Raw genomic sequence first — 13,034 nt, 5'->3', positions numbered from 1 at the left:
AATAATAATAATAATAATAATAATAATAATAATAATAATAATAATAATAATACAAATCAGGCGGCAATTGTTCAGACTACTGCTAACGCAACGGTGATAATAAAATCAAGCGATTTAAAAACAACAACAGATCATAATAACGGTAATAAGCCTACGGCTACCTGCTGGGGTCCATCGTCGCCAACGGCAGGCGCAACAGCCCCCAGTCCGCCACCACATTCCCCAGAAGCAGCAACTCGAGGTTCAACTACATTGTATAACGGTAAGATTAACAACTCATGCAATTAAAAAATCATCGAATCAGTTTCATAAAAACGCTTCAACAATTCAATTTATAATTGAAGCAAAATATAGCAAAAATTGTTAGTCACACACCTGAGAAACAAAGAGATGATATACTCCAAAGATCGACTTCAGATAAATAGAAATTTAGAAATAGATATTCATTGAGCAGCAATTCATCTACAGAATGAATTCCTTCTACATAACAATAACATTACAGAGTAAACGCATTAGTGGCGCATTATCATCGACTCAACTTTCATTTAGGCTATGTCAGAAAAAAAACCCAAATGACGCTATGCACAATAAGTAGGCAATACTTTTACTTAATTTTAATTTTAGAAAAAAGAATAAAATAAATTGAAGCTAAGTGCGGATTAGACATTGACTTTGATTATAATAACTCTTTGGAGTTGGAAGGAGTCGTTTTCAATGTTTTCTTTTTTTTTTTTTTTTATTTAAATTTTCTACATCAAAACTTTTTTTTGTGTTATTAAAGCTCCTCATAATCCCAAATGAATGCATTGCACACGTGTACTTGTGCATGTGTATGGTTTTGGGGCATAGTCTATGTATTAAAGCAAAAAAAAAAAAAAAAAACAAAAAAAACAAAACGAAACATAAAACAAAATTCATTTTCGACGCTTATAAGGATTGAAGAATAAGTACGCTTTCCTTTTTCCGATGGAAAATTTAAGCAGCCGAGCTCCTACCAATACCGTACCGCCCTCCATATTTGGTACTTGGTAAATATACACATCCTTGTCTACATTTAAAGTCCTAGTCTTGCCCTATGACGGAGGCCTCGAAGTAGTTGGCTGCGGTGTCTTGCAGATTCGACAGCTTTGTTAATCAAATTTCAATGTTATCGCTATTTTATAATTAAGCGGAAATTTTCCTTAAAGAAAACCAATCTACAGTAGTTGCCATTCGGACGAGAGCCGCAGGTACAAAGAAATTCATACGTTAAATATATCTCAGAGCATTATTGAATAGAAATACGTACATAGAAAATGAAAGTATGGAATATTTTCATGGATCGACGATCCCGGCAATCTTGTGTATGTTTTATTGTCCAGACGTTATGATTATTTTAATTTATTTACTGGCATGACGCTCGTAAGTGCGAGAGTAATTTTCCAATCCCGCTGACAGTGCGATTGATTAAATTGATTATTTCGTATACGGTTTTCTATCTATGCTTGGTTTCAATTGTTCATTTTATCTTATTCTGTTTTCGATAACCAAGACATCGTGTAACGTCGTAAAATCCGCAAATTTTCTTTCGTCTTTTTTAGTTTTTCATGTGAATTGATTTTCATGCTGATTGATTGATTACATTTTCTATGGTCCGCTTGGAGTATTCCCCTTTGAAAAATGGAAATCGCGAACTATCTTCGCCTTCAGTAGAGCGCGAAGAAATCGCTTATACTCTACTATAATATTAATTGTTGCGAATATTAACAGCGACATTTCAAGACGACTTTTCCCGACAAATCTCGTTTATCTGATTGGTTCATTTGCCCACTGACCTTCTGTTCATGCATGTATCCGTACTTTTGCCCTCGTCGTTTAACCTTTTCGTCCATTTATCCAGCTTTTCAAATGTGCGCTTGCTGAATTTACCTTCCGTCCGTCTCTGATAAATCTGTTACGGGTATTCTCGCACCTCAGTTAAAATTACTCGAAATCGAAAAGGAAAATACTTTCGTTTTTAATTGAAGCATATATTGATATCTTATTTGACACTCGCACTTATCTAAATTATAAAAAAGTATTTAATTTAGAAAAGTGAACGTAAAAGTTTATATACGGCAGAATTAATCATTGGTCTGGCGCCTTTGATGAGTCTACTTTTGATCGATAGTATGATCGGTGATCTTTACCATAATTCTTTACTCTTTCTATCTGCAAACCTTGCTCACCTTTCCCGCACCCATACAAAATGAAGACATTCTTTCACTACTGATTTATTATCAAGCTTAATAATTTTAGAATAATTAATAATTAATAATTAATAGAAGACTAATAAATGAGTAGATGACACATATAATAATAAAAATAAGATTTAAAAGGTAAGGAGGTGAAAACGCAATTATCGTAAAATAATTGTAAAAAACAAAACTGGGAAAAATAAAATGCAATTATATTAAACATCTAAGATGAATGAGGTTTGATAGTTTACGTTTCTCTTCGACGGAATTAGCCAGATTATCAATGCCCATTGTTTTAACAACGGAGAGAGAGAGAGAGAGAGAGAGAGATAGATGGTTTAGAAGGCCTGTGCAATTCAATCGTAGGAAATTTGCTGAGAAGTTTGCGAATAGTTTTACGGTTTTGATTTTGACTGACTCGCAGACATTTGATGTGGACTTAAATCACGCGTCGACAAATTGTGTTTCCTATAATCTTTAGTACATTTCGTAAGGGACAACTGGGTTTACATTTTATTCATCTTATTCGTCTATTCTTCTATATCAGCTGTGGTTACAACAACTTTACCCTTCAGATATTAAAATTTATTGATATTTTAACATTTTTTATTACGTCGAAATTTATAATCAATTAGATGACAGTTTTTGAGTTCAATGAAATGCGTTCACTGAAATCTTCATGGTGACGGTTGTAAAGCTAGTGAATACGTTCGAAATTTAACAATAGCCGAGAATCGCCAAAAATTCAAGAATGCATTGGAAATAATTTCGATATTAAATCTTCTACTGAACACGCATTTTTTATGCATTTTGCCGTTCATATGCAATTAAAAAACAAATAATTAAAAGGTGACATTAATAGGTGACTTTAATAGGAGGCGATAAGAATATTTTAATTTGTGGTCCGAAATCGATTTTCATCAGAGAAATTCAAATTAGTTTCTCAATATGAAAGAGTTTTTGCGCCTTAAAGCACACATTTGTGGAACAAGGGTATATACAGTTTGCGTTGATGCGATGGGCCCATCTTTTTGTTGGGCAAATAATTTCAGAATTATTCCCTGAATCGATCTGAGGCTCTTTGTCTCTTCACTCATCGATCTGTCTGTCCATCCGACTGTCTCTCCGCCCGCCTGAGTTTTCTCCTGATTTTTGGTCATGTCATTTTGTGTTTGGTCCAGAGGTCCGTACCCGACCGACATGACTAACAGCGTTAAGCGTAGTGGTAGTGTAGGCTATGCAAGGCTGAGCCGTATCCCACGGTCGTATTTTTACTTGTTCTAATTATTGTACTTTAGCCGTTGCACGCAACGACATCGTCGTGCTAAAAGGAACTCTATACATTTTCCGTCATTGAATGAAACACTGGACTGGAAGAAGCAGCCTTTCGCCTAAATATGTTGGACTTTCCTTTTTTCTTTTAGTTTTTAAAAGACATCATGCATTTAGTTTAGCCTCAAATACGATTATGATTTGGCATGAAATTTACAAGCTCAAAAGCTTTGAGATGAACATCAAAAAAAAAAAAAAAAAAAAAAAATGTAATAAATTTGAATCGCAAATGTGTACTTTTCGGATTGCATTTCGCGAAATCATTCAGTTTTCTATCGTAATTTACGCCCCTTATGAATGTTAACGACTTGTATCGTTGCACAAAGACACAAAGCATTTACTTTCATGCATCTTTATTGATTATTTATAGCATTATTTTTGAAGTTGACATAATTTAGTTTCATTTATTTATTTATTTATTTATTTTTTAATTATATATCTGTAGGACGATAACATATCACTGTTCCGCGCAGTATTGGTTAATAATTTATAAAATAAAATAAAAAAGAATTTCTACCGCCCACAGACTGACTACGAAGCGGTGTTCAAGGGTTTTTTATAATATCGCTCGTACAAGTTAATTACATATAACAGCCTCAAGTTAACTTTGAGGAAAAACTAATGAATATGAAAGAAAAAAGAAAAGCCAACAACAAGTGTACAGAGCTTACCTTCAATATAAACATTAAGCTGTTCGCCCAGTAAAGGGGCGGCAACAGTACAAGAAAAACAAAAACAAAAGAAACCAAAAAGTCATTAACAAGAACTTTTAGCCCTTAAGATATTAAAAAACTAACAACAACAGCAACAAATTAAAGGAAACACCTTTTCCTTAACGAAACAAAAAAAAAAAATAAAAAAATAAAAAAAAAAAAACAAAATAAAACAAAACAATAATAATGCATACATAGACAGCACATAAGCAGCTAAGTTACATTTGATGAAAAGGGGAAGCAATGGAAACATTTTCAAAATAAATGGAATTCAAAAGACGAGCATAGCAGTAAATTTTTAAAAGTGAAAGTTAAAGAAGCAAAATAGCAATCGAGACTCCTCAACCTTTTCATATTAAATTTAAAAAAAAAATAAAATTATTTTATATAAACACTATAATAATAAGTGATAATAATAGAAGGAAAAAAAAAACCAAAAAAAAACAAAAAAAACTCTCAAAACGAGAAGAGAACCTTTTAAATCAAATCGAAATTATAGTAAGCCTTAGCTGCAACTTTCCTGATTTAGAAAACACATTTCCGATTTTACAGTTACTCGTGTTTACGATAGAGCTGACGACTACGGTGATGGTATAATGTTTTCTGTTTTTGTTATTGTTTTTGCTTTTGGTGATTTATTGAATATATCCATCTATCTCTCGTGTCTCGTGTCTCGTGTCTCGTGTCTCATATCTAATATTGCTTGTTGTTTGAAAATCTTTGCCTTGCCCGTGTTTCATGCATGTTCGACATTTACAAAATTTGTTTACCGTTAGGATTTTCAATGATTATTTTGTTTTTCTTTTTCTTTCTTGTAAAAGATATGAAAGGAAAGTGAAAATGGCTTCCTTCTATTCTATTCACTTTTGACTTGAAAATTCGGTTCGGTGCTCTTATGCTGGGCGGTCACTTACGAAGTCAGCGTGTCAGCGGCCAACAGTAATAGCATAGTTAGCAATTTATGTGAAAGTTGCTGAGGAGGACGGCTGTTGACGGTTGCACTCTCCTCCCAATTTTATTTCCCTTGTTTTTCACTTTTAATATTCATCTGGAACTTGCAAATGTTTCACGTTTTCTATAACAGTGTCGAAAAAAAACACGCATTTCCGTATCCGTTTGCAACAGCAACTTGTTTTTTTTTTGCGAAAATGCTTTTTTTGTACACAAGTTTCTTTTCCTTACCGTAGCTATTTGGCCAGTTTATCATTAGTCAGCCGCGTCGCGTTACTTTCTTTTTGAAAATTTGCGATTGCTTGCTGGTGACCTCCCAACGGCCATAACGTTGTTATTCTTCGACTAGACATCAGCGAGGAAAGAAGGACGACTTTGCGTTTTTATTGAATTCTGTTTTCGTTGTTACTATTGTTGCTGTTTTTTTTTGTTTTATTTTATGAAGTACACATTAAATACTTTGACAAATTTCAGCAATTTCGCTTGTTTTGCTTTTTTTATTATTTTTATTTCTTTGCTTTCTTGTTGCTTCGGCTTTTGTCATTCAAAAGAAAATTGAAAAAACATGTCTCTTCATCATTGAAAATTTGCTTACGATTTTAATCAGCTGGAAACTTTGATGGAATACAAACGCACACATGCGCACAAACACACACATATATGTGTTTATATATATATATATATATATAACAGATTTGCTTGCAAATCGCAGAAACTTAACGTGTGTGTTCGTAAGTATTCAACGCATTAAATATATATATATACATATATATATATATATATATATATAAATATGTATGAAATAAAAGGTTGAAGATTTGAGTATTTGAGCGTAATAATATCGATGCAAACAAATCAACTGTTAATAGAAAAGCACATAAACGCACATGCACGCTCACATAAACGCATACGTTGGCTATATCCATACGGTACACATGTCTTGCACAATGTACGTTTTCAGCATGTTGCTTCGCAATAACGTTTATTCGTTTGTTCGTTCGTTCTTTCAAGCGTTCACCATCAACGACTCGTTTAGGCTGGCAGTGGTGGGTGATGGTCTATGATATATATATATTTTTTTCCCATTTTAACCCATTGTTACGAATGGTTAGAGTCGGGGTGTTGTAACGTCTGGTAAGCTTGTATGCTTGGTTGACTACTTTTAAATTCGTTGCTCGTCTAAGTCGTTAGTCAGTCTGTTCGTTTCTATTTGTACGATTCTCTTCACCCTTTTCCGTTTATTATTATTATTACTGTTATGTTGGTTTTGTTGTTATTCTCGTTGTAGAGTTTGCTTTACTTCGCTTTTTTTACCCTGACATGGACGTGTGTTTGTTGATTGAAACAACATCAAAAGCTGTTGCTACAGCACGTGAATAGCTATGTATATACATACGCACATATGAACGTATGTCTATATGTTGTAATAAGGAAAACACCCATACACATTATATTAATATATATATATATATATATATATATATATATATATATATATGAATATAAGCATATATGTGTACATCTATTTTGTTCTTTATTTTTAATAAAGAAAAAAGAAAAACCTCAAGGTCTGCGGACTTTTTTTCTTTTTTTTTTTTTACTACCCCGACCATATCCGGCATGGCGTGGATAATCTTTAAATAGTTGAAAGATTTTAATAAATCTTTTAAATAGATTTTAGTGAAAATAGATGTGCACGGTCGCACGATCTTCTGCCAATTTTAATCCTTTTTGTTCCATATAGCTGCAGCTTCAATATTCTTCAATATTATTTCGCTGGGAAAGAAGAGAAGATGTCTCTTGACCTAAAGCTTTTGCTTTGCGTAGTACACACAATTTATAACTAAAATTTAAAAGTTTTAAAGACAAAGTTAGACAAAGCTTTTCGTTTACAGCTTGAGCTTAATAGAAAATATTTAAAATGTTATGCGGATCGTCTTGAAAGGACGTCGCAACATACAATATATTCGAAGTTTAGCAACATCTTTTGCGTAAAAGTAAAAAAGATCAATGGACAATTTGTATAATCAAATAGAATAAATCTTTCTTAGAATTTGTTCGGAACAGGAGATGGATGACCTCCTTTCTTAACTTCTTCTCAATTTTTCCTGCCGAGCTTCAATATAGAATTAAAATGCGCTATCCTATAGCGGAAAAGTAGGTGGGCCCGTTGCAGCTAAAATTTAAAGTGTACAATTGCGGTGATGCCCGTTTCAGAGAAGACTATGTTGTCCAAAACGCACTTAGGCGAGAGACTCAGGTAGTAAGTAACCCGGTGTTTATTTTTCAAGTTACCGTAATTACGTACGAGTTTAAATATGCTTAAGAACCTTAAAAACTTTCACCGGGTGGTTATGTTGCTAAGGTATCGGCTCAAGTCGAGTGTTATATCCTTTGTCTTCTATACTTTAAAACGCTTTAAGCACATATTCAATAGGTGGTATGTAAAATACGTTGGCGTACCTGAAACAAAGTTATATCTAAAGGCAAGAATTTTTTACTCCCTTATCAGGTGAGCACTCGCTGTAGCTATAATCAAAGTAACTCTTCATCGGACTTGAAGTTTGAATCTGCGAAAACTGTCTTCGTGCTTACGTTTCTTACCTAAATCGTGAGTCTGAAGCTTAATCTTTCTGCTTTAATACAGTAGCGTGCATCCAGTCTTAGTTGGTCTAAAACAATTTTGACCTTAAATGTCAGAACGGAGAAGAAATTTAGGCATAACTTAAACAAAACGTGAATTCATTAATTTCGTAATTTTTTTTCTTTTTTCCACTATTCATTCCAGGATTCAAGTTTAATCAATATTCAGTTCTAGCGTTGAAATGTAATACAGGCAAAGTAGGGAAGCCTTCTAATCGCCTTGTAGGGAATATTATGTGTCTAAGGTAATGTGTGACGCTTACGTGTTTAAGATAAAGGTAAAAAAGTATTGCAGACTTTATCAGATGAGAACGTGTAAGTCATTTAAAGAAGAAGAATGATTTTGGAGCATTGGAGAGATGATCGAATCGACATTTATATCATATTTCTTTCCCGAGTTTCGTGACCATGAAAGACGGAGCTTGAAAGCAATTTTGAAAACAATGCTCATCAATATACGTTACTTCCGTGCTAGCCTACTGACAATAGGCATATTATAATAGGATAATGTGACAAATACGGTATACGGTATTTTCCATATTTCATATGTAGGTTGCGCTTAGTTTTTAGACGCATAGATGAATAAGAAAAGTTTTCATATTAAGCATTCTACATATTTTCATACAACATGAAATTAAAAAGGAAAAGATTTTTCTAACGAAATTTTTGCATTGCACTGCAAACTATTTAATTTTGCAAAAAGTGTTGAGATGTACGGGGTAAGATGACCTAGAATGTGACACATGTCAGAGGCATAAATTTCCATAACAAACCTTTTCGTGATGCAAGTGCTTAATTAATGCTTAGAGAGAAAGCAACAACGATAACCGAAACGAAACTAAGCTAAGCAATACGATTTTGAAAAGTATGCAAAGCGTTCACATTTATCGTATGGCAATGTTATATATGAGAAGCTATTGCCACCGCCTTTAGGCTGTCGCTGCAACTTTTTTGCATATGTATGTGTGTACGGCATGTATGTATACAGACACTTAAGTATTAAGCCAGACATTATGGCATATTTGTACTCGTATGATTATCCTTATATTATATGTATATATGTATATACGTATATATACAATTTTTACAACATTCATTCAATTCATTCACTCGTATGTAGACATGATGCTCAAAAGTGGTAGTTAGGGAGAAGGACGATTACCATTTTTAGGGTTTTTTTTTTTTTTTTGTATAGGCTTGTTTGTGCCTCTTACACCCGCTGCTTAACTTCTACAAAATTCTTTATGAGCAGTTGATTTAAATTAATGCTTAAAATTTTTTTCCATTTAGCTTTTCACTAACAACGCATTTTAAACAGGCGCACACCCACAGACATACATCTATATATATATATATATATATATTTTTTTTTTTTAATATATTTATATGTATATGTATATACATATGTATAAGTATACATCTATACATGTATAAATATATATATATACATATGTACAACAAGAGAAACGGCAACATTTTTATGTGCGGTATAATGTATCTTTCTGAGCTCCTTTCTCGCTCTTAGCTGCCAACTACAACAACATATACATACGTAAATACTTTTATAACCAGAACTCAATATGACTTTTGCATCCGTTGTCGCAACGCACAACATCATATACCGCACAACTCGACCAAAATGGAAACGTACACAACAACAGAAAAAAGCAGAAAAAAAAAAGTAAGAAAAAAATAAAATAAAAAAAAAAAATAAGAAAAAAGAAAAATAATAATAAAATAAAAAAAAAAAAAAAACGAAGGAAAATGAATAAAAAACATGGGCTGTTGAGTTGTTCATGTTGCATGTTGCTGTATTTAAAGCATAATGTGCCGAGGGATCGAAAGTCTGAGCAACGGAGAGAATACAGACAGACAATGAATGTGTAACGTTGTCGTCTTTTGTGATATGTTGGGATGTTGCTTCTCGAGACTGCAATAGCTACTACTGCAATGCGACAGTTTTATTTTTTTTATTTTTCCTGATATTTTTCAGGCTGTTTTACAGCCCTTTAGCAACAAAATATCTACGTTGTAATGTGAATATAGGAAAGAGTTTATCTTTACTCATAGCTAGTCTGTACAGAGAGTCTCTCATGGCAATGCATCCATTGCCATATAGTTCAACCGAACCAACTATTTAACTCATACTTGTAATTAAAGCAATAAACGGCTGGGGGGCAAGAGAAGAATGCCAAGAAAGGGGAAATAACATAAAATATTTGTGAATGGTTTTTGCTTTTTTTGCCTGCTTTTGCTGCTAATTCAACATGTTTCCTACTTGTTGGAATTTATATGCTTCAGTTTTTCTCTTTTCAATATGATTTCGCCTTTAATGTATAACCTTAACACACGTTTAGCGTTGGGTTTTATACGTTTAGGCTTTTAGCTTAAATAGTTTCGTTGCCTGCTGACATGTAGAAAATCCACTAATACCATTAGCGATTCCTTTCATCTGTTCATATAGGCGTATATGCATAGTTGTGTAAGTGTGTAAGAATATAGACGGATGTGGTTTTAGTTTACTAGTTTTCGTGAAGTCTATTAGGAAATTCGAAAAGGAAAACGAAGAGGAAGAATGTTGATGCATAAGAAACTACTAAAACATAAGAAATGAATATTTTTTTCGCTTAGCAAGCGATGAAAATTCATATTTATATGATACTGTGTCGTTCTGAAATTCATATCAAAAATTGTCTCGTTTTTCAATTCACTTTTTTATAGGTTATGGTCACGACGTTTCATCTTTACATTACACTGCGTACCTGCCCCGCTTGGAGAACGAAGTAACCGTGATAACCAGTACATCCAGCATGCAACAGCATCCAACACACTTTACTAGTTATCACAATACCGCAACACCTTCCTCTCCTTTAAACAATCACAGCGTTAACCACAACATCAATAACAATAGCAGCAACAGTAGTACGCAATCGCCTTCTTCGTCGCCTCATTCAAGTCGTAGTAGCTTTACAAATGAACGTCTTAGTCCGCCCATAATACGCATTAAATCCGAACATAGCTTAGGGGATGATGTCGATTCGAATGGCAGTAATGGCAGTAGCACAGAGACGCGTAAATGCTACAGCAGCACGGGGGCGGCTTTATCACTGCCCCCGAAGAAGAAAGATATCTACCGGCCATATTCTTTGGACGACAGACCCAGCATTGAGCGAGTAAGGTTGCGTGTGCCTGCAGAAGAAGATTTGCATGCAGCACATGCCATACTGGATTTGAGTGCTTCTACCGCTTTTCATCCGCCCACGCAACCACATCAATTACATCAGACACACCAGCACCATATCACCGCCACAAACTCTAGCGCCTCGCATCATCAGCCTTTACATAACTTGCATCACATAACGCATGCCATCCAATTGCAGCAACAACAACCACAACCACAACCACACCATCAATTACAAAAAACCTCTATAATAGTACAACAACAGCAACCGTTAACACAACACAATAGTCCATCTATAGCGGACTTGGCGGCTGCAGCTAGCGTTGCCAACGAACAACGTCCAAAATCAAATTGCTCGCAGCACAGCTTGCAAAGCAATTCGGATTCGGAAAGACATCCGAGCTCACCAACTAGCATGGTACAAAATGAGAATAACAACACAACTAATCAATTTCCCAAAACCGTTGCCACTGGCACCAAGACCGTGGCCTATACCTATGAAGCTTTCTTTGTTAGCGACGGCCGTTCGAAGCGCAAGAATATTACTGATCCGGCTGTCGCCATGCAACAAGAACAGCAAAAGGCCAAATATACATGTAGTGAATGCGGTAAACAATATGCGACTTCTAGTAATCTATCACGTCACAAACAGACTCATCGCTCACTCGACTCGCAGTCAGCTAAAAAGTGTCATACTTGTGGTAAGGCGTACGTATCAATGCCCGCCTTAGCCATGCATGTATTGACACATAAACTATCGCATAGCTGCGGAGTATGTGGCAAACTTTTCTCTCGTCCATGGTTATTGCAAGGTCATTTACGTTCTCATACAGGTGAGAAACCTTACGGTTGCGCTCATTGCGGCAAAGCATTTGCTGATCGTTCGAATTTGCGTGCCCATATGCAAACTCATTCCGTTGATAAGAATTTCGAGTGTAAACGCTGTCACAAAACCTTCGCTTTAAAATCGTACCTCAACAAACATTTGGAGTCGGCTTGTCTAAAAGATGAGGCGGATATGCAATTCGATACCAGTACCAGTGATAGCGGCGGCATGACTTCACCTACACCTACAGAAGATTATAACCCTCCCAACTATGCAACGCAAGCACAAAACGTATTGAAAATCTCGCATATACCACAACCAGTACCGGCAGCAGCTATTGTCAAGGTAGAGGCTACCTTTGCGGGTTGAGAGTATTTTCAACACGCTACTCTTTTTGTAAGTAAGTAACAATAATTGATGTAATATTAGCAGTATAATAATAAAGCAGCATAACAATAATAACAACAATATATTAACAAGTGGAAAAAGACGAGAACACACACAAAAGAAAATAAAAACAAAAATAAGAATAATCAATGCGAAAAAGATTACGATTTTGAGTTTTTTCATGCAAAAAAACAATTGACAATATGTGTGTACATAAAGAGTTTTTCATTTCATTACTCGTAACAACATAATTTCATTAAACATATTTCTATCAAAAGAAAAAATAGCAATAAATAAAAGATTTTCTCTTTAGTTTTATTTATCTAGTAATAATTTGTAATTTAATTTCAATAATCAACAACAACATCATAATACGTCCATTACATACTAAAAAAAAAAGGAAATAAAAAAAAAAAAAAAACCAAAACAAAAGAAACCAAAAATGAGGAAAAAGAAAGATGAAAATTTAGAAAAAAAAAAGAAAATCTTCTAGAATGTTACACTTTAGTGAAAGCAATCTTAAAATTACACAACAAACAACACAAAGCAATCTCTTAGGATCTCTTTTAAAGTAGTAAATATAAGCTAATGTGTAGTTTCCCGTTTCTAGTCACAAGCACATAAGTATTCATAAACACATACACACACACTCGCTCATACTCATTCTTTTTACATGTCACTCTCTCTCTCTCTCTCTCTCTCTCTTCTTCTTCTTCTTCTCAATCATTTTCTCTCTCTCTCTCTCTCTCTCTCTCTCTCTCTCTCTCTCTCTCTCTCGCTCTCTC

General features: G+C 34.3%; 1 protein-coding gene across 1 annotated transcript in view; it reads left to right on the top strand.

Annotated features, from left to right (window-relative positions):
• LOC119631854 (zinc finger and SCAN domain-containing protein 31) overlaps positions 1 to 12,501 on the top strand; it is a 13,359-nt gene extending 858 nt beyond the window's left edge. Inside the window, exons 2-3 of the mRNA XM_038024386.1 lie at positions 76 to 262; positions 10,577 to 12,501. Of these exons, the coding sequence (XP_037880314.1) occupies positions 76 to 262; positions 10,577 to 12,231 (1,842 nt within the window). The 3' untranslated portion in view covers positions 12,232 to 12,501. The remainder of the gene's footprint in view (positions 1 to 75; positions 263 to 10,576) is intronic.
• Positions 12,502 to 13,034: the final 533 nt, after the last annotated feature.

This window comes from Glossina fuscipes, unplaced genomic scaffold (genome assembly GCF_014805625.2).
Source record: "Glossina fuscipes isolate IAEA_lab_2018 unplaced genomic scaffold, Yale_Gfus_2 1, whole genome shotgun sequence".
In the NCBI taxonomy this organism is placed as follows: domain Eukaryota; kingdom Metazoa; phylum Arthropoda; class Insecta; order Diptera; family Glossinidae; genus Glossina; species Glossina fuscipes.
Note: the sequence above shows the minus strand (reverse complement) of the source record. Positions and strands in the feature narration are given on the sequence as shown.